Source organism: Nicotiana tomentosiformis, chromosome 2 (assembly GCF_000390325.3).
Source record: "Nicotiana tomentosiformis chromosome 2, ASM39032v3, whole genome shotgun sequence".
Taxonomy (NCBI): domain Eukaryota; kingdom Viridiplantae; phylum Streptophyta; class Magnoliopsida; order Solanales; family Solanaceae; genus Nicotiana; species Nicotiana tomentosiformis.
Window position 1 is genome coordinate 52,779,470 of NC_090813.1, and position 20,064 is coordinate 52,799,533.

General features: G+C 37.9%; 3 protein-coding genes across 7 annotated transcripts; 1 reads left to right on the forward strand and 2 right to left on the reverse strand.

The window, feature by feature from the left end:
* Positions 1-868: 868 nt before the first annotated feature.
* Positions 869-1,801, reverse strand: LOC138904807 (uncharacterized). The gene has a single exon (XM_070193310.1). The coding sequence runs from the start codon at positions 1,799-1,801 to the stop codon at positions 869-871; it is 933 nt and encodes a 310-aa protein (XP_070049411.1).
* Positions 1,802-2,865: 1,064 nt separating this feature from the next.
* On the reverse strand, positions 2,866-13,182 carry LOC104118615 (N-acylphosphatidylethanolamine synthase). 4 transcript variants are annotated; one of them, XM_070195329.1, is made up of 6 exons: positions 12,860-12,999; positions 7,682-7,970; positions 5,298-5,425; positions 4,564-4,649; positions 4,117-4,254; positions 2,866-3,420 (listed from the first exon to the last, which is right to left on the reverse strand). In XM_070195329.1, exons 3-6 carry the CDS (start codon positions 5,407-5,409, stop codon positions 3,127-3,129), a joined length of 630 nt encoding a protein of 209 aa, XP_070051430.1. In that variant the 5' UTR covers positions 5,410-5,425; positions 7,682-7,970; positions 12,860-12,999; the 3' UTR covers positions 2,866-3,126. The 4 variants fall into 4 exon arrangements, with proteins under 4 accessions (XP_070051430.1, XP_018633921.1, XP_009628187.1 ...); XM_018778405.3 differs by lacking the exon at positions 7,682-7,970 and adding an exon at positions 12,559-12,612 and having other exon boundaries at positions 12,860-12,997; XM_009629892.4 differs by lacking the exon at positions 7,682-7,970 and having other exon boundaries at positions 12,860-13,182.
* A 1,193-nt stretch (positions 13,183-14,375) lies between these two features.
* On the forward strand, positions 14,376-19,821 carry LOC104118616 (C-type lectin receptor-like tyrosine-protein kinase At1g52310). Of its 2 annotated transcripts, none has more exons than XM_009629893.4 (5): positions 14,376-14,597; positions 14,726-14,789; positions 16,755-17,183; positions 17,415-17,970; positions 19,064-19,821. In XM_009629893.4, the coding sequence occupies exons 1-5, from the start codon at positions 14,514-14,516 to the stop codon at positions 19,590-19,592; spliced, it is 1,662 nt and encodes a 553-aa protein (XP_009628188.1). In that variant the 5' UTR covers positions 14,376-14,513; the 3' UTR covers positions 19,593-19,821. The 2 variants fall into 2 exon arrangements, with proteins under 2 accessions (XP_009628188.1, XP_009628189.1); XM_009629894.4 differs by having other exon boundaries at positions 16,758-17,183.
* The last annotated feature ends 243 nt before the right edge of the window (positions 19,822-20,064 follow it).

Here is a 20,064-nt window from a genome sequence, read left to right on the forward strand (position 1 = left end):
AGATGTGTGCTATACATAATTAAGGAATTCCAATGAAAATAAAAGACCAGTTCAATCTCATCAAATCTTCTTCTGAGCACACGCATTAACTTCTATTGGTTAGAATCAGAATTTATACACCAACAAGATGGAAAACCAAATTCAAGACTCTTGATTTTCTAATGAGTGCATTTACGGGAAAGTGAATCCACAACACTATATATCAAAGCTATCAAACATGGAATTCAACCACATCAATTCCGACACACTTCTACTTTTGATGAAAATCAGAATTTATTCCAACAGAACACAGGAACGAAGTCAAGATTCTTGATTTTCCAATGATTGCCATTACATCACCTAGACCATCAAAGCTATCAAACCTGGGACTCACCACATCAATTGCTACAAACTGCAAATTGGATAATTAAAGAGGTGACCTAGAATTATAGAAATTGTGACTAAGTGACAATTAAAGAGGCTGCTAGACTTTCACCACCTTCCCTGCTATAAATTGCAAATTGTTAATCCACTCGAAAGAGGTGTGCTAGACACATTTAGAGAAATTCCAATGGAAATGTAAAAGCAATTCTAGCTCATCTAAGTTCAATTTCTAGCTCATCGAACCTTCCTTGATGAGCACAAACATTCTTTTCTGTTGGTAAGAACCAGAATATACACTAACTAAATGCAAAACCATATCATTTTCCTTGCTATAAATGGAAACATTGCTAATCACTTGTAAAGGGTGTGCTAGACACAATTATAGAAATTCCAAAAGAAAATGTAATAGGAACACAGTTCAAGCTCATCAAAAACTTCTTGTGAGCATACATATTCTCTAGTTTTGGTAAGAAAGAACACATACCAAAAAAAGGCAAAACAAAATTCATGATTCTTGATTTTCCAATGATTTCCATTTATGAGAAAGTGCATCCACAATACCATCAAAGCTACCAAAATTGGAACTCACCACATCAATCCCCACACCCAAACTCTCAGCACCAGCAGCTGTGACCGGGCCATGCGCCGCCACCACCATTCTTGGACACCTCCTCCTCACCATTTCCCAATCCAATCCAAATTCCTTCAAGCTCTTCAACAAACCCTCCACTTCTCCAGTACTAGTAAACACAATTGCATCAAATCCACACTCCTCTTCACTCCTTGTCACCACCTCCACTGCACATTTCGCCCCCGCCCACCGTGTCTCATATGCATCTAATCTCACTGGAATCCAACCCCTTTTAGCTAAATCTTCAAGGAATTTAGGCACTACAGGTGGTTCATCCAACCCAATCACTAATGGAACTGGACATAAAACTTTTCTTCCTTGGCCTAATCCTAGTGCATCCACTAGCCCAGATGGGGTTGCAATTGGAGGAACCAAGATTCTAATTCTCTCAGGATTTTCACACATTTTCCCAATGTAATCTTGATCCAGGAGTTCTGAATCCTTACCCAAAGCTGCAATTGTGAGGATTTCTCCATTTGGGGTTAATGGGGGCGTGGAGTTAATAGATAAAGCTTCTGAAAAAGCAGTAATTCCAGTTCTTGAAGTGAATGCAAGAGCTGAAAATTCTTCAAGAAGTGAGTAGGGTTCATTGCTGGTAAAATTGAGGTAGTGATGAATACAAGAGATGGTTTGTTGGGTAGATTCAACAATGAGAGTAGGACACCAAAGAGGAGTCCAGCCTTTGAGTTGTATGAGCTCAGATAATCTTCCTGCGTAGTTCTGAGGAGTGGTGAAAGCTATGACACAGTTTCTTTTACTGTTTTCAGGGCTTGGAATCGGAAAAGGAAATAGCGGAGGATGCTGCATATTTTTAGAACCACTATCATTCCCTTATCATCTTGGGAGTTTTATCTATATTACATAATGGATGGAGTAGTTCGCCTTTCGCCGGGAGTTAAAATTCCTGTATGGTATAGAAAAACATTGAGATAAGATGTCTCTTTCTCTTTTTTCTCTGAAAGGGGCGCGATGTGAAATTGTGATGACGATTGACGGAGATAAATAACGTCAATATTAGGAAAAGGTTCATAGTAAATTGTAAAAACTAGTGATCCCATCAACCGGGGCGGATGTAGCCTTACAATAACTGAACTCATAACTTTGCACGCACAGCATAAATTTATGTACAAAATTCACTAAAATTATAATAAATTATAAATATAAACCCATAATTTTAAGAATATAATAGTTCAATACTAAAAACCTTAAATGTTGAATCCATAGAGTTTACATCCTGAATTCGCTTCTGCCATCAACCTGTTGTGTTGGTTGTACAAAATCTAGTAAGCGTTTAAACTTTAAATTTAAACAATATTTGGTTGAAATTGAACAAAAAAAAGTATTTAGAATTGAAATTTGTAAACAAAATCTGAAAGTTTATGCAATTGTGTTTGAATATAAACTCGCTTAAAAAACCTGAAGATTTTATTACTGAAAATTGTTACTCCTGTCATCTCTTGAAATATTCTTCAGATAAATTTTTCAACATTTCACCAAGGCTTCAAATGTTGAAGTTAATATTAGAGCATTCTGATGGCTAAGCAAAAAATTTACAAATACTGAAATTCAGATTTGCTAATACTGGAAACTTCCTCAGTGAAGAATAATTCTTCCATAAAATCTTTCAAAAACTAGACTTTCGAACTTTTTCTTCAAAATGTTTTGTGCATTAACTTTTTTCTCCAAACATTTTTATTCCAAAAACTTCTTCCGGAAGGAAGACTGTAAAAAAATTATCTATTTATGTTCTATCTTAATTCTAGCGGTTGACAAAGGAATACTGCAACACATTTAAATAGATCTGGCTCCTTATTACCATTCCGTGTAAGTAATCTGTCTTGTGTGCAGCCAAAAAAACGGAGAAGGCAATATAGCAACCAGTAAGTCCGCAGTAAGCACTTTCATTTTGACCAAATGATATTGGAAATCTCAAAATGCAAAAATTACAGCTACAAGAATGATACCGTGATACTGAACTGAAATCTTATCCTACATCCTCAATTAAGAGATGAATTTCTAGCCTCAGACTATCAAAATCTTGAAAGGCAAAACTACAACTGACTCACTACAATATGACCTTCAAAACAGATGCACCTTACGGATTCCCTTTAACTGATCGGAAAACACCAACTCTATTGCTTGGTCTTCACGTAAGATCTACTGAAACTCCTTATGTTTTCCAAGGCAGTTCGAATTTGATCAGATATGGTCATGTACAGACATCTCTGTGCTGCCTCGTCCAGTCCACCAAGGATGTTTCCCGGCCATCGCCCACTGGAAGATGATGAACCCCGAGATTGAGATAGAGCCATCTCTCTCAATTCAGGAAGGTTGAATTCCATTGGCTCACCAACAGCTATTTTTATCTCCCGGTTCCATAAAGGAACTGGAGGTCTTCTCCCACAAGCATAGTTCTCAGGCATAACCTGAAAATTGATCAAAGCAAAGAATGTCTAACCATCCCAAGGATCAACTTTAAAGTTATTCAAATAAAAAGCTGATTCAGAATCATAATCCACACTTAATTTGGAAACAAAAATATGTATCCCTGTCCACAGAAATACAAGAGGCACACCGTGTGTGTACACAAGTGTGTGTATTTATCTCCTTGAACTGGATTGAGCGTAAAGAAGCACAGGAGATGCTTAGCTGAACGTAATGACCGTCATGACATTTAGGCCACTCTTATTCTCTTTTCTTAGGATGGAACAGGAGGGAAAGGAGAAAGCAACTATGGCATTGGTAAGCATGTCACCTTATTAGTGAAGTTGACAAAAGAATCAAAGGACTGTTTAACAACATTGAAGCAGTGCCATAAATGTAATTGAGAGATTTAAAAAACACTGTTAATACCCCATGACCTCTAATCCTCAAAGCTACAGTACATTATTTTTACAATAAAATTAGCTCCACACAAAAGCACAGGAATTTAGCAACCAATGAACAATATACAAACAAACAGGTATAAATTACAGAATCACAACTTCTTGAACATTCCCAAGAAGGTCTGCCTCATGTGCATAATGTATTACCACCAAAAACAACAAAAACCAAATGGATCCATTCCTATTTAGGAATTGGCTTGCATTGTTCAATTCCCAGTGTAAATATCAAGAACCTACCTTTTCAAAACCATGATGGACAATGGGCAAGACAATTGGTGTCACGGGGGCACGAGCAATGAGACTGGCAGTTCCCCACTTCAATCGTCTTATTGGAGCATCTTCTTGACAGACCTTCCCTTCTGGAAATGTATGCAACTGCCCAATTGGAAGTTAGTCTTTTGCCGAGCAATGGACCATTTCGAATGCAACATGTAATGATGTAATACTAGAATAACATGATATCACTTTTGGGGAGTGTGTATCCATTTTAGCGCAATACCAATTGTACAGTCACTGGGTAAATGATAAAACCACCCTAATCAAAAGCAAAAATTTAATGAACCGTAAATAACCCCTAGAGTGTAACAAAAAAATTCAACTAATTAAGCAGAAATCTGCAAAAATCGACACTAATGTTCATAACCAAATGAAGGAGTCCATGGTATGGGAAAAAAGAAGTATTACCCAGGCTCCGTCACGCAAACGATCAAGAGCTTCATTCATATGTTCTTGATAGATTCCACCCCCTCTTGTTATTGGTATACATTTCCCTGCACATCCCCACACCGTGAGAAGCAAGCCATACCAAGAACAACATCCCCCTTTTTTTTTTTAATTATATGATTCTTGTGGGTCTGCAAGTGAACCCCAAAACGTCAAATCCCCTAATGTGTGATTTATTCTCCACTGACATGTATAATAATCAATTTAATATTTTCATATTTCCCTTGTTAAAGCAAGTAGTGGAGACAGGAATAAATGCTCAATATGGAAGCTTGTTGTAAAGAAGCATGGGTGCAGATCTGAATAACTGCTCTGTAACTGACAAAGAAACCACATTAGCATGCATGCAGATACAAACAAGTGCTAATATGGAAACTTCATATCCATGTAAATGGCACAGAAACCACATAAGCACGGATGCAGATTTGAGCAAGTGCTCAAGTTTTTTTAAGTGAATGATCTCCAGATATTCTCAAAGTCATAGAACATCATTATGCAAAAGCATGCTCCATCCTTCCTAGAAGAACCTAATTATCTGCTGAAAATGCATGTCCACTGACAAAGCATAATTTTCATACGTATTTTTTTTCACCTTTGAGTTCTAGGGTAGTCTAATACACTATGAAGTTCATAAGAAATAAATTAAGGCATGAAAATACAAGAACAGAAGTGTACCAGACCAACAGATTACACACCAAGCCGGAAAAAATATGACAATGCTGTATTTTTAAAGCATATGTCTTCAGCTGCCAGTACCCATCGAGCCAGCTTTGCATCAGAAATTGGAAAACCTTTGAATCCCCACATAACTGGGTCATCCAACCTGCAGTTAGACACACAATAGGAAATAAGAGACAGTAACTACATATCCCAGAAAGTCACTAGACCAATGATCAAGTCAATAATCAACTACAATTCAACCCAAGAATGGGGTTTGATTATATGAATCCTGTATATGTATTCCGCTAAATTGCTCCACAACCAACCGGAGACAGAGCAGGGATCGTCACAGGAGGGAAGCTGCCGGAGACCTCGAATAGAGTGAAACAATGTCATGTCGCTTCTGCCAGTTGTTCAGAGGATAGGCACGTGGGGGGTATAGCCTTTAATTCAAATGTAATGGGGGAGCAGTTGGGCCAGACCTGGATCCAACCTCAGCCTACTAATAAGGGCAAAGCAATATTGGGCCCAGAGTCAAACTTCTATTACAAAGGCCCAAAAAAGAACAAAAAGAAGGGGCCCAAATTGACATCCCAGTGGAAAAAGGTGAATGTATTTATTGATCCATGCCTTAATAAACCTGTTTCACCACCCAGACATGCCCACGATTTTGACCCGGTCTCAGAGGAAATTATAGCACAGGGTCACAAAGCACAACCAGCAAAAGAAGGGCCCTCAAGAGAATTTTCAGACGCCGACGATGAAGCAGAGCCCTCCACCCACATTCACATTCCTTCTCTGATTTCTTTAGGGCCTCAGACATCATCAATTGCTCGCGAATCGGAATCTTATTTTTCTTCTCAGTCAATGAATGACTTTCTCCCTCTACCATGGCATGGCAGAGATGATCTCAAGGTACGAGTGGTGGGCATACCCACAGTGTATGAGACCTCCAGATGGACAAAAATAGCATTGGGCAAGGCATGCAAAGCTTTTGGGGTGAATGCAATGGGGTTTGAGCATGAAATCCTGGGTATTATCCTAAGAATGGAGCAGAAAAAACAATTGCAATTACAGCAGCAAAAATTGGCAAGCCCGGCGTAAAAGAAATCCAAAAACAAGGGGGAGCCTGAACTCAAGAAGCTGGAATGGGGACTCGGTGAGGGAAAAGAAAGGGGCAGGTATCACAAGTCAGTTTCTGAATGAAAGTCAAGATCTTGAGTTGGAATGTACAGGGTCTCAACAGGAGAAATAAAAGAAGCACTCTGAAATCTCTTATTCGCAAATGGGGAGTGGATATAAATTGTCTACACGAGACAAAGATTGAAAATTGGAACGTCACTTTACACAGACAAATATGGGGAATAGATGGGGTTCATGGGCTGAACTACAATCATGTGGAAGCAGTGGAGGAATATTAGTTCTATGGGACAAAAGGTTCTGGAGTTGTGTTGATGTTCAAGTTGGCACCTTTTCTATCTCTTGCAGATTTGAGCATCTCTATGAAGACTTTAAATTTGTCTTCACTGGAGTATATGGACCTCATACCAATCCAGAAAGAGCCAAACTTTGGCAGGAATTGGCTGCAATTAGAGGGTTATGGCCAGAGCAATGGGTGATTGGTGGTGATTTAAATGTATGTAGGTTTGTCAATGAAAGATTAAACTGCTCAAGGATATCCTGGACTATGACTGGTTTTTCAGATTTTATACAAGATTTGGAACTTGTTGACCTCCCACTTCATGGAGCACAATACACATGATCAAGAGGGGTGGACCCTTTCCAAACTTCCAGAATTGACAGGTTCTTAATATCCCCTGAATTGAATGATGCTTTCAAGAATGTGAAGCAAATTGCACTTCCAAGAGCAGTGTCAGATCACAAACCAATTCTCTTAGAATGTGGAGATTGGGAACCCACCACATCATATTTCAAATTTGAAAATATGTGGCTCCAAGTAGAGGGTTTTATGGAGATGGTAAAGCAATGGTGGCCGTCTTATACGGTAGTGGGCACTCCTGATTTCATACTAACTCTAGAAGTTAAGGAAGCTGAAGAAGGATATTACAACTTGGAACAGGGAGATCTTTGGCAAAATGGAAGCAAAGAGAAACAATGCTCTTGAGGAACTGCAAGCAGTAGAACAGGCTGCTGAGAACAGAGCTCAATCCCCAGCTGAGAAACTGAGAACCTTCAATCTGAGGCTTGAGCTAGAACAAATTTCCATTGCTGAAGAAATTTCTCGGCGACAAAAATCAAGATGCTTATGGTTAAAAGAAGGGGATCGGAACCAAAGTTTTTCAAGAAAATGGCAAGTTCAAACAGGAGAAAAAGCAGCAATGACAGACTCATGGTACGGGAGGAGATTACTGAAGACAAAGTGGTCATCAAAAAAGAAATTCTGGATTACTACCAAAACCTGTATATTGAGTTTGAACTCTGGAGACCCACTGCAGACTTTGAAGACCTGGCTTCTTTAAATGAGGAGGAGAAAGACTGGCTAGAATCACCCTTTGAAGAACAAGTGGTGCTAGCAGCCCTGAACTCTTGTGCTCCTGACAAGGCAGCTGGGCCAGATGGCTACACAATGGCCTTCTTCCAAAAAGCTTGGAATTTCTTCAAGTTAGAAGTTTTGAATGCTCTTAGCTACTTCCATCAGAATTGCCATATGGTGAAGTCTTGCAACGCTTCCTTCATTGCACTTATCCCTAAAAAGAAAGGTGCAATTGAGTTAAGAGATTACACGCCTGTTAGCTTAATAGGCAGTGTTTTATAAGCTAACTTCTAAAATACTGGCTGAGAGACTCAAGAAGGTTATTGGCAAGCTAGTTTCAGGCCAACAAAATGCTTTTATCAGAAACAGGCAGATCATTGATGCATCCTTAATTGCTAATGAAACCTTGGATTGGAGAATAAAAAATGGAGGCACAGGTATTCTTTGCAAGCTAGACATTGAGAAAGCATTTGATCAATTAAACAGGCCCTATCTAATCAACATACTGAGAAGAATGGGTTTAGGTGAAAGGTGGATTAAATTCAGCAGTACCACAGTGAAATACTCTGTTTTGGTTAATAGGAGTCCTGTTGGGTTTTTTTCTCCACAAAAAGGCCTCACACAGGGAGACCCTCTCTCCCCTTTCCTCTTTATATTGGCTATGGAAGGACTAACTAAAATGCTTGAAAAAGCAAAGCAGCTGCAGTGGATACAAGGTTTTCAAGTGGGAAGGGCCTTAGAAAACTCAGTGATAGTCTCACATCTATTGTTTGCAAATGATACATTAATATTCTGTGGGGCAGAGAGGTCACAGGTTCTCAACCTCAACCTCACTTTGCTCATCTTTGAAGTTTTATCTGGCCTACACATTAACATGTTGAAAGGTGTCATATATCCGGTTAATGAGGTCTCCAATCTAGCTGAACTGGCTGAGATTCTTGGCTGCAAGACAGGCACTTTCCCTACAACCTACCTAGGCCTACCATTGGGAGCTAAACACAAGTCAGTTGGCATATGGAATGGAGTAATAGAAAAATTTGAGAAAAGGCTCTCTTCCTGGAAGATGCAGTACCTTCCATGGGTGGCAGGCTCACAATAATAAACAGTGTTCTTGATAGCATCCCAACATACTACATGTCATTATTCCCTATCCCATGCTCAGTTTTAAAGCAATTGGATAGACTCAGAAGGAGATTCTTATGGGAAGGGAATAGCCTAACCCATAAAATTTCTTTGGTTAAGTGGTCGAAGGTCACTCAACCAAAGTCACAAGGAGGTTTGGGCATCATGGACCTAAAAGCTCACAACAAATGTATGCTCTGGAAATGGTTATGGAGGTATGGTCAACCGGAGAATGGGTTTTGGAAAGATGTCATTGATGCCAAGTATGGAGTACAAAGTCATTGGTGTACCAAAAATAGCTCAGCCCCCCATGGGGTTGGCTAATATTAACAGAAACTGGAGTGAGTTCTTTGAAAATGTAACTTTTAAAGTTGGCAATGGAATGCATGTGAAATTCTGGAATGATAGGTGGATTGGAATGTTACACCTTGTGCGTCCCAAGGTGACGTAATGAATATGAGACTTTTTAATCATTATTTAAATGATTTTAAAGTCATAATATGGCTATATATGATGTTTGGATAGAAAATATGAAGTTTGGGAAAAATCAGATTTAAGTTGCAGAAAAACCGACTAAGGATATGTAGTTTCCAACGCTCTTAACAGTTCGTTCATATGGCACCCGAATAAAAAGTTATAAGCGTTGGAAGAAGGGCCAATCATAGGATGCCAAGTAGCACCTTTTTGACTTTTAAATAAATGGGATTTTTACATCCCATCTCGTCTCTTTCTCCATCTTTCCAGAGAGCTCGCCCAAATAACACCCCTAACTTTGCTCTTAAGCTCTCTGCAAGAGCTTCAAACAAGATTATCATCCCGGGCACGAAATCAAGAAGCGATAACATTAAAACGATCCCTACGACGTAAGTATCGCTATATCGCCCCTCTTTTTCTTTGTAGTTTGAGTTTTGGAAGGTATTTCATAGTTAAGAAAACGTGTACTTTCTGTATTTAAGTGTTTAAATATCAAGGAATGTTGATAAATTCATTTCCTAATAGTTAGAACTCACGGGATGGTGATCGGAAGCCGTGAGTTCGAGTTATTTGACTTGTAGTAGACTGTTTTGTGGACTGTTTCGTATTGCTTTTGGGCTGTCTATTGTGCTGCTAATTTATGGAGTTTTGAAGGATAAAAGGGCGTGGAGAAACGCCACATGTGGTAGGGTAGTAGGCTGGTCGTTCGTTGTTACATTTTTTAGGTTGTTTGACACTACTTTGGTTGTCGTTTTATGTATGAAGTGATTAGGGTGTGTGAGCTGTTTTGTGGTATATTGTGATGGAGATAGGGTTGGAAAATGATGCTTACATGTTGTTATTGTTGTGTTCTTGTTGTTGTTGGTATATGGTATTGGAGGAGGGCCTAGTTACAGGGGAGATGCTGCCCAAATTTACGTAAACGAGCTACTAGTTTAAGTTGCGGACTTAGCCTTTACTCAGCACTGATTTTGAATCTCCTTATGATGTGGTAGATTGAATTGAGTTGTTTGAATAATTTCTTGGAAGGTATTAAGGACTCAACGGAGTTAAGGCTATCCCTTCTTTCTTTTTGGCATGATCCAAATGATACAAACGAAACGAGCAAAATACGCACAACTTACATAAATGACTCTATTCATAGAAATACTAGGGTTGTCTATATTCTTGATTCCCCATGTGAATTATTATTATATCCTCTGTTCATGGGTCTCAGAAAAATACGTATTTGATAAAGTTTGTCCGACAGACATATTGATTTTATGATATTCGAGAAATCTTATTAACGTATTTCTTATGCATTTCATGCATTTATACATGTACATTGACCCATGATCAGAAGGCGTTATATACGCGTATATTATATGTATATGAGATATGGGAAAAGGTTATGGCATTATATACGCACCACCACCTGATCAGCTGGTATACATTGATGATTTTGCCCACAGTGGCTGAGATGATATGATGAGATGCCCTCAGAGGCTTGATGATGTTATGTACGCATATACCTATGCATGGTATGGTATTTATACGCACATGCATGACATTATAAATTTTCATCATTCACAGAGCTATTCAGAATTTCAGGTTGAGTTCTTTACTCCATGTTTCTTTCATGTCTTTTATATACTACTGTCATGCCTTACATACTCGGTACTTTATTTGTACTGACGTCCCTTTTTCCTGGGGACGCTGCGTTTCATGCCCACAGGTCCCGATAGACAGATTGAGAATTCTCCAAGTAGGCTATCAGCTCAGCGGAAGATGTTGGTGCGCTCCATTTGCTCCGGAGTTGCTTATTTGGTCAGTATGATTCGGACGTGTATTGTTTAGTATGGCGGGGCCCTGTCCCGACCTTTATGGTATTTATCTACTCTTAGAGGCTTGTAGACGTATGCCATGTACGTAAAAGATTCTATGGCCTTGTCGGCCTACGTTTAGTGTACGAGCGATTATTTTGGTCTTATAGGCCCAAGTTGGTAGTACATGTTTTATTCTAGTTATCCTACGATAGCATTTCCGTCTCATTTACCCATGATAGCATGATACAAAAAGATACGTTACGTTGGTACTCGGTTGAGTAAGGTACCGGGTGCCCGTCGCGGCCCATCGGTTTGGGTCGTGACATGGAAGCTCAACTCTGAAGGACTCATTCCCTGGGCTGTTTCAGATAGCCTGCAATCAGAACTCCACCATAGCTCATAATAGGGAAGGAAGTACATGGAATCCCTTATTCAGAAGGAACCTATACGATTGGGAAATCAATGATCTACTGGCACTCTTTGAAGCTTTAGAAGGCTACAACATTGAAGAACAACAGCCGGACATAATCATTTGGGGAAGCTCCAAGGAAGGCAAATACACAGTCAAAGCTGGTTACAATCTCATTTGCTCTCAAAATGGGATATTACAGAATTGGCCTTGGAAGCACATATGGAAGACTAGACTGCCTACTAAGGTAATATGTTTCACATGGACAACATTGAAAGGGGCATGTCTCACTCAGGATAATCTAATCAGGAGAAACATTATACTAGTTAACAGATGCTACATGTTTCTCCATAACGCAGAGAGCGTAAACCACTTATTCCTTCATTTTTCAGTTGCAGCTGACTTATGGAATTTCTTTTATTCCGTCTTTGGATTATCCTGGGTCACCCCTCAGTCAGTCAAGGAAGCCTACGATAGCTGGTTTTTGTGGAAAGTTGATAAGGCCATCAGAAGGATATGGAAAATAATCCCAGCAACTATTTTTTGGTGTATCTGGACACAGAGAAATCGCAGATGTTTTGATAGTGTCTCAACTCCAGCATGCTTCCTGAAGGCTAGATGTTTAGTTAGTCTTTTTAGCTGGAACTTCATGACCCCTGTAAATAGCACTGATTACTTTTTGGACTTTGTTAGCTCTCCGATCCTAGCATAGTTTTTTGTATTAATAGAGCTAACAGTCACCTCTCTTTGTAACCTTTTGTTTGCTTTTGCATCTTCTTGATGCCTTCTTAATGATAACACCTTACTTCATCAAAAGAAAATATGTATTCCGCTATATCAGGGCACATTTCATTCCAAAAATCAGCAAAGATTGAAATAAAAGGAAAGATAGTTCTCATTACAAAAAGAACTTTGTAAATCATTGCCCATTAACTTGTATTATAAGACCTAAATCAAAAATCGGTATTGCCAAGCCTGGTAAGAATGTCTACCTCAGTACCTAGCACATGTTATGACCATTTTGTGATCTCCACAGCATCTCAAACCTAAATGGCTAAAAGCATTCAAATCAATAATGGATGTTCTACTCAGCAAACAATAACGAAGTAAACAATTTATCTACCAACTCTTGCATGCCCAGCAGCTGCGTATTCGCTATTTTATTCAACTTGAAGAAAAAACACAAGTTTTTCAAGCGTCTTATGTAAGCATATATGAGAACAAGGTTTTCTGAATTAAAAAGAGAATAAAGTGAAAGATTTATTAGGATGGAGAGGAGAGCAAGTGACTAACGTGGACATGTGATTGCTGACGGTGAGGAGAGGAACACCGGCAGGGCGGGATCGAACGAGCTGGAGGAGGGTGTCGCCGTTGTGGACAGTGGTGGTGTTGAGTAGATTCGCCACCGCCTTCGCGAACGCACCTACCGCCGTGATCACCATTTTCCTCGGAAGACCACCCAGGTGGTTTGCTCTCGCCGCCCACTCCATCGTCCGACCACCCGCCATTTCACTAACTCACTGATGTTCAACAGTTCAAGCCCGGCGGCATAAACTTCTTTTGTTTGGGCACCAATTTATTACCGATTAAGTACTTACAAATATAACTATTCTTATCTCCTTGGTGAAATATTTTTTACCCTATCTCAATTGAGTTCTTTAAAACCTATTTAACATTTATATTATCATCTTTGTCTCTTTTTTTAAGCAAACCTAATTGCTTATTATTTGCCAAGAGATTCTAAAAATTATGTTATTTTTTTTATTGGGAGTATGCTTCTAATTTTATTGTAAGCTTGTTGGTTGGTGATTCAATCTAAACACAAATCTTTGTTAGTTCAAAAATCTTTGTCTCTTCTTTTATTTACTTATTTTTTAGTATCACAATATATTTCTCTTTTTTAATAACATAAGCTTAGCTATATGGCAATTAATCTTATTTCTGAAGTAAGAAACAATAATCAAACATATAAGTTAAGTTAATAATGTTAATAATAAAAGAAATGAAAATAAAGTAGTTTGCTTGTATTATATTTTTTAATAGCAATTAATACTCAAACATTTGTTACACAATATTGAGAATACATGGGTTTCCTATGAAGGAAATTATTTTTTTAGAAAAAAAGTTATTTTCTAGCAACTAAACATTTAAAAGCATAACTCTCTTAGCTTATGCTTTCTTCAATAATCCATTTGAAATGGTTTTCGATATTTAGAGAGTGAAGAATAATGAGATAAAAAAAATTCAGCAATAGTTTTCGAAAAAAATGCAGCCTAGAAGAGAGTAAGAATTTTTAAACCTATACTTAATGGTTGTTATAAAAAAAAATCATTACGCAAAATTTATGACTATTTCTTTACAAATGTCTATTTATACTTTAAACATATTTTAGATTATAATATAGATAAAAGTTTCATTGATGCCTATCAAAATTAAAAAATCCTTACACATAATAGAGAATAAAAAGATTGAAACTTAAATATAATTTTAAGTAAAAATTATAAATAAAGGTAGATTTTACAACAACTTTGATTTCAGGTTGCTTTATTTTTCAATTGCAAATTACTTATTTTGAAGAATTTTCTCAAGGGTAGGGGAAGCTAAAAAAAAAAAAAAAACCAATATGAAAGTTTTTTTTTTTTTTTTTTTTTTTTTTTTTTTGTGATGAAATAAAGATGGATGCTTCGATTTGACTGAAGTCATTAAAAAGGGTTGGGGACAAACATAAGGTGAGAATTAACTACCCTGTCTGTCTGAACAACACTTGTCTTCTCCAAAAGTCCACCGCTTTAAATTCAACTAACCACTCAACACTTTAACTTACCCCATTTCCCAAATGTGAAGTCTTTCACTTTCTCTCTTACTAAAACCCTACCCACCCATTTTCCACAATGCCCAACCCCAAACCGAAATCATTCTAGGTTTTGCTAAACAGTGAGAATAAGTGATGGGTGTTAAGCTTCTGATGCATTTACAGTTCCCTTTGCTTCTATTTTCTTGTTTTCTGCTTCAGCTCTCTGCTTCCACTTCTGTAAGTAATAAGTAATAACCCACATAGCAAAATATTCTTGCAAATTCTTAAGAGTAAATGTTATTGGAATTCATGTAGTCATGTGAATTTGGAGCAAGTTCTGATTATTTTTTTTTTTGAATTCGCAGGTCTCCAATAAGACAGTTGATGCACAAGTAGCCCCTTCTTCTGAGAATCAAAGTCATGATGATGGTAATCATTTTGATTTTATTCGACTATTATTCTCCAGTCATTTTCTTTGGAACTGATAGATTGGCTGTTGCCAATATCAGAGGCGGAGCTAAGATTTCAACTCTAATGTTTTGGATTTTAGAACGACGATTTTAAGAGCTACTAACGGTTCTAAATTTACTATTTGTACATATTTAATGAATTTTTTAATAGAAATAAGCAAAAGCTAGTGGGTTCGGCCGAACCCGCAATTAGGCTTTTAGCTCTGCCCCTGGCTAATATGATTAGGGCTCTCTGAATTCTTTTGGACTCTATAATTGAGTTAAATCTATAATTATATTTTTCTTATAATGTTTCATTATATATGACTTTATGCATCCAGTCCATAAAAATATTACTTGTCCCTCTGGTCTTGTTCCCAACACTAAAGTATCGGGCATTTCTAGGGACTAGCCTTCTTTATCTAGTCCACTAATAAAAACTGAAGTTTACACAATATCAGCATCAAACCTAAGCTGATTTCGAGTGATACACGATTCATAACACAGAGGCCAAATAATGGCTGCCGCTATCAGGTTCATAGGACACATGGGTAGAGGAAGGGAAAAATAACTGAACTTATAGATGTTGTAATTGTTAATGGCCAGGTGGAAGCATTGTGCATAGGCCTTCTTAAGCTTAGTTTGAGATGGCAGTGTTAGCCAATTGTGGTTAATGTTTCAGTCTCCGGATCTTGGAAACCTTATCCCAAATGAATTCTTTGAACATGATCCCATGCTTGCTAGCACAATCATATGAATCGTGTATCATATAAATCAAGCACGATTCATTTGGCTGTCCATTCACTGTCAATGCAGAGTGGCTCCCGTATTTAAGTATGAAGGTACAGACACTTTCAGAGTGAAAATTCATCTTTAGTTGTGGTATTAGATATAAACAAGTTAATAATACCTAAGTTACGTGGTCCATCATGAATTTAAGATCTAATGCGTGGTCCATCATGAATTTAAGATCTAATGCCTTTTGAACATCTCTTTTGGCTTTTGTTTGCTTGCAAAAATAAGCTTCTTTTTTAAGCACCCAAGTGTATGGCCTAATGGTCAATGAAGTGGTTATGAGAACCTAAGGTCTCAGGTTCAAATCCAGCGGAGACAAAAACACTAGGTGATTTCTTTTCATCTGTCCAAGCCTTGGTGGACAGAGTTACCTGGTACCTGTTGCTGGTGGGAGATCTCAGGTATCCCGTGGAATTAGTCGAGGTGCGCGTGAACTGGTCCAGACACTATGGTTATCAAAACAAATATAATTCTTTTATGTAAATATTAGTCATGTTTTTGAATTTGATTTGCAAAACTTTTTTCTACTTGTTTTACCATGTATCCCCAATCCCTTGTCCTAGAAAAGTGGGAAGAGATAGAAGAATGTTATGGGAAAGCAACATAGGGGCTTTTCACTCAATAGAATTTCCAAAAATTAGAAGAAGCCCTTGAGTCAGTTGGTAGTACCTTGTTCTAGTTCTAGTTCAATTTTAGAAAAAGAGGGAAGAGACAAAATACACTTGGTGATTTCTTCTCATCTACCTATGTCTTGGTGGGCAGAGTTACGAGGTAGCTGTGCTAGTGAGAGATAGCAAGTATTCGGTGGAATAGTCGAGTTGCACGCTAGCTGGTCTGGACACCACCGTTATAAAAATAAAATAAAGAAAGAGCGAAAGAAAGTTGTCTGAGTGACTATCTAGGAGAAAGTCTGGATAAATTTTGAGTATTATTTTTTCGCTCACTAATTAAAAAAAAACTTTTGAGTAATTTTTTTTCTTTTTAGATAAATCAAGAAGTCAGAATAAGTATAATTATAGCACTAGTGTAACTGAAACTTATTTTGATCTGTCAAAATGATTTTTCTTAGTGTAATTTGTGATTTTTAACTACTCTAGTTATTATGTCTCATCTGTTTGACACTATTGAGTATTGTCTACTGTTTTGCAAGCAGGAAGATGTGATCCTGGTTGGTTTAGCAGCCCAAATGGGAAAAAGTGTTTCAAATATAATGCAACCTCTTTGCAATGGGATGAATCAGAGATTTACTGCAACAGTTTTGGAGGAAACCTTGCTGCCATAACATCTTCAGAAGAACTGAACTTTGTCCAAAAGCTCTGTGGCAATGATAGTAACAGATGCTGGGTTGGTGGAAAGAGCATTAATACTACTGCTGGTTTGGGTTGGAAATGGTCTGACAATGAAGCTAGTTGGAATGAGAGTCTTGATCTTAAGTCAACTTTTAACTCAAGTTGCAAAAATTTCTCATGCTATGGCTTTAAGTCAGCGGATTTGTGTACATCGATAACCAATGGCACTACACCCCTTATAGCTGAGAGATGCAATACAACTCATGCCTCTATATGCATGCTTGATGCCGGTAAGTGATTGCCGAACAACTTATTTCTAATTGCTTTTCTTCACCAAGTGTAATTTTGAAAAGTGGGAGCAAACTCTTTTCCTGATATAATGTGGTGATGATATGTGTCGACTAACAACTCTATAGTCCCCTTTTAATTTTTCCATGAGCAGTACATTTTAGATAACCATTATCCAATCTACATGCCTTAATTAGATATTAAATAATCTTCTGATGTTTTTGATACATTAGGGAGCAAGTGTCGCCATATGCGCTGCCACAGGGAATATCTCATTATCCTTGCAGTTGTGAGTGGGTTGATTCTTTGCACTACTTTGGCTGTTGTGATATGGCTTCTTGTTTATAGGCGAAGTAAAAGACGGAGAAGATCTCGTGCATCATTAGCATTAGTTCCACCATCTTGGAAAATCTTCAATCGTGACGAAGTAAAGTCCATGACAAAGAATTTCAGTGAAGTAAATCGTCTCCTTGGGGATGCCAAAACAGGTGGTACCTATAGTGGGCTTTTACCTGATGGTTCAAGGGTGGCTGTGAAAAGATTGAAGAGGTCTGGCTTTCAGAGGAAGAAGGAGTTCTACTCTGAGATTGGAAGGGTTGCAAGACTTCATCATCCAAATCTGGTCTCCATCAAAGGATGTTGTTATCATCATGGTGACCGCTATATCCTATACGAGTTTATTATCAATGGACCCCTGGATAGGTGGCTACACCATATTCCTAGAGGAGGTAGGAGTTTGGACTGGAGCATGAGAATGAAAGTCGCCACCACCCTTGCTCAAGGAATTGCGTAAGTAGCGTTAATATTATCTTCATCTGCATTGTAGATTAGGAATAAATATTTTAATTTATCCTTGAGATGGATTATTTTAGTTAGAAATGTGCGTTTATTCTTTAAATCTTGTCATACATCCCTTCTTTGACATGAGTATGAACTCATGTATACATGTTTGGCTTCATGTCAATTGGGGGATGTTATCGGGAAGTCATACAAGGGTAAATATAGATGGTTCGAATGCATGATTTATACTATTAAAAAAAGAAAAAGAAGAAGAATGCATGATCTCTCTTGCAATATTTCCCTTCTTATTTCTTTGACATGGAAATGCCGGTGAATAAAATTTCCAGAGGCTTATGAGACCACTCACCGCCCAACCCCCAACAAGAAATATGTATGGAAATTTTTTTTGAGGGTTCAAGAGGAAGCCTATATATTAATTCCAATTATTCATGATGATATAAGATAGACCAATCCACGGGCTTATCTAGCATCACCAGATTGTATTGTAATAATAATGTATGGTCCCTGGTGGTTTAACTTTTCCCGGACTTCTTTGATCAGATTGTATTACTTTCCATAATTTATTTGGTATAAGTTGAAAAATATAGGTCACTTGAGTAAGCTGGGCTCTACTTCCACAGGGTGGGGGTAAGGTCTGTGTATACACTTTATATGGAGGTCGCTGCCATACGCAAATCAACCACGATGCCTAGTTCTGGCTATCGATGGATAAGGTACCTTAAAACCAGTCACGTCTATGGTATATTTGTTAAAAACGAAAAATAGAGAAAGATGATGCAGGGTCTATTACTAAATTATGTTATTCTCTATTACTAAATTATGTTACTGTCTATTACTACTAAATTAGTTTATTACCTAATTAATTTCTGAATTGAGGGATCTAGCTGCCTAAGGTGAAAATGACTGGTCTGGTTGTGTTGTTGTGCGGAGGTAGTTGAAAACTCTCGGTTTTGTCATACTGTTTCAGCTAGTGCACAAGAGATAGTGACTCAAGAGCTGCAAATTATTTGTTTGCAAACCTCTGTAATGGCAAATTCTTTGCTTGTACATAGTTTTGTGCTTATTTCATCAAATTTGACAGGTTTCTTCATGACAAAGTGAAGCCACAAGTTGTGCATAGGGATATTCGTGCAAGCAATGTACTTCTTGACGAAGATTTTGGCGCCCATCTAATGGGAGTTGGTCTGTCTAAGTTTGTACCATGGGAAGTAATGCATGAGAGGAGAGTCATGGCAGGTGGTACTCATGGGTATCTTGCTCCGGAGTTTGTTTACAGAAATGAGCTTACTACAAAAAGTGACGTTTATAGCTTTGGAGTTCTCCTGCTTGAAATTATGAGCGGACGAAGACCAGCACAAGCAGTTGATTCTGTTGGTTGGCAGAGTATATTTGAATGGGCCACGCCTCTGGTGCAGGCCCATCGCTATGTAGAGCTCTTGGATCCTCTCATATCATCTTCTTCTTCTTCTCGTATTCCTGAAGTTGGAGTTATCCAAAAGGTTGTTGACCTTGTTTATTCTTGTACACAACATGTGCCATCAATGCGTCCGAGGATGTCCCACGTTGTCCACCAGCTGCAACAATTAGCTCAACCTCCTAGTGTAAAGTAAGTAGAGAAGAATTACAGATCTGCAGTTCTTCTAACAGAGACTAGTTACACTATGTTTCTAACCTATTTGCAAGGGCCACAACTGTTTTAGGATTTTATTATCACCTTGCTGATGGACATGCAATGCCTTGAAACAGTCCATAATGGTTAAAATGTAGCTACAGTTACTAATCTGTACGTGTAAGGCCAGTTGATTTTCACTTGATATCACCAAAGCCGGTATGCATTCATCTTGCGGGTGCTTTATATTTTATAATTTATTATCACTATCTTCAAAGTTTACTTCTAATTTCCTGTAATTGTCATTATGCGTAACAACCTATTCAAGATATGTCCACGGATTTTTTTTGAGATATTGTCAAAAGAATTCCAGAAACATGTTTGTTCCAAAAATATGTTTGTTTAAATTCTTTCAAGAAACTTCTGCAAAGAAAAGTTCGTGAAGAAGTGTTTTGTTGGTTTTTCAAAGAGTT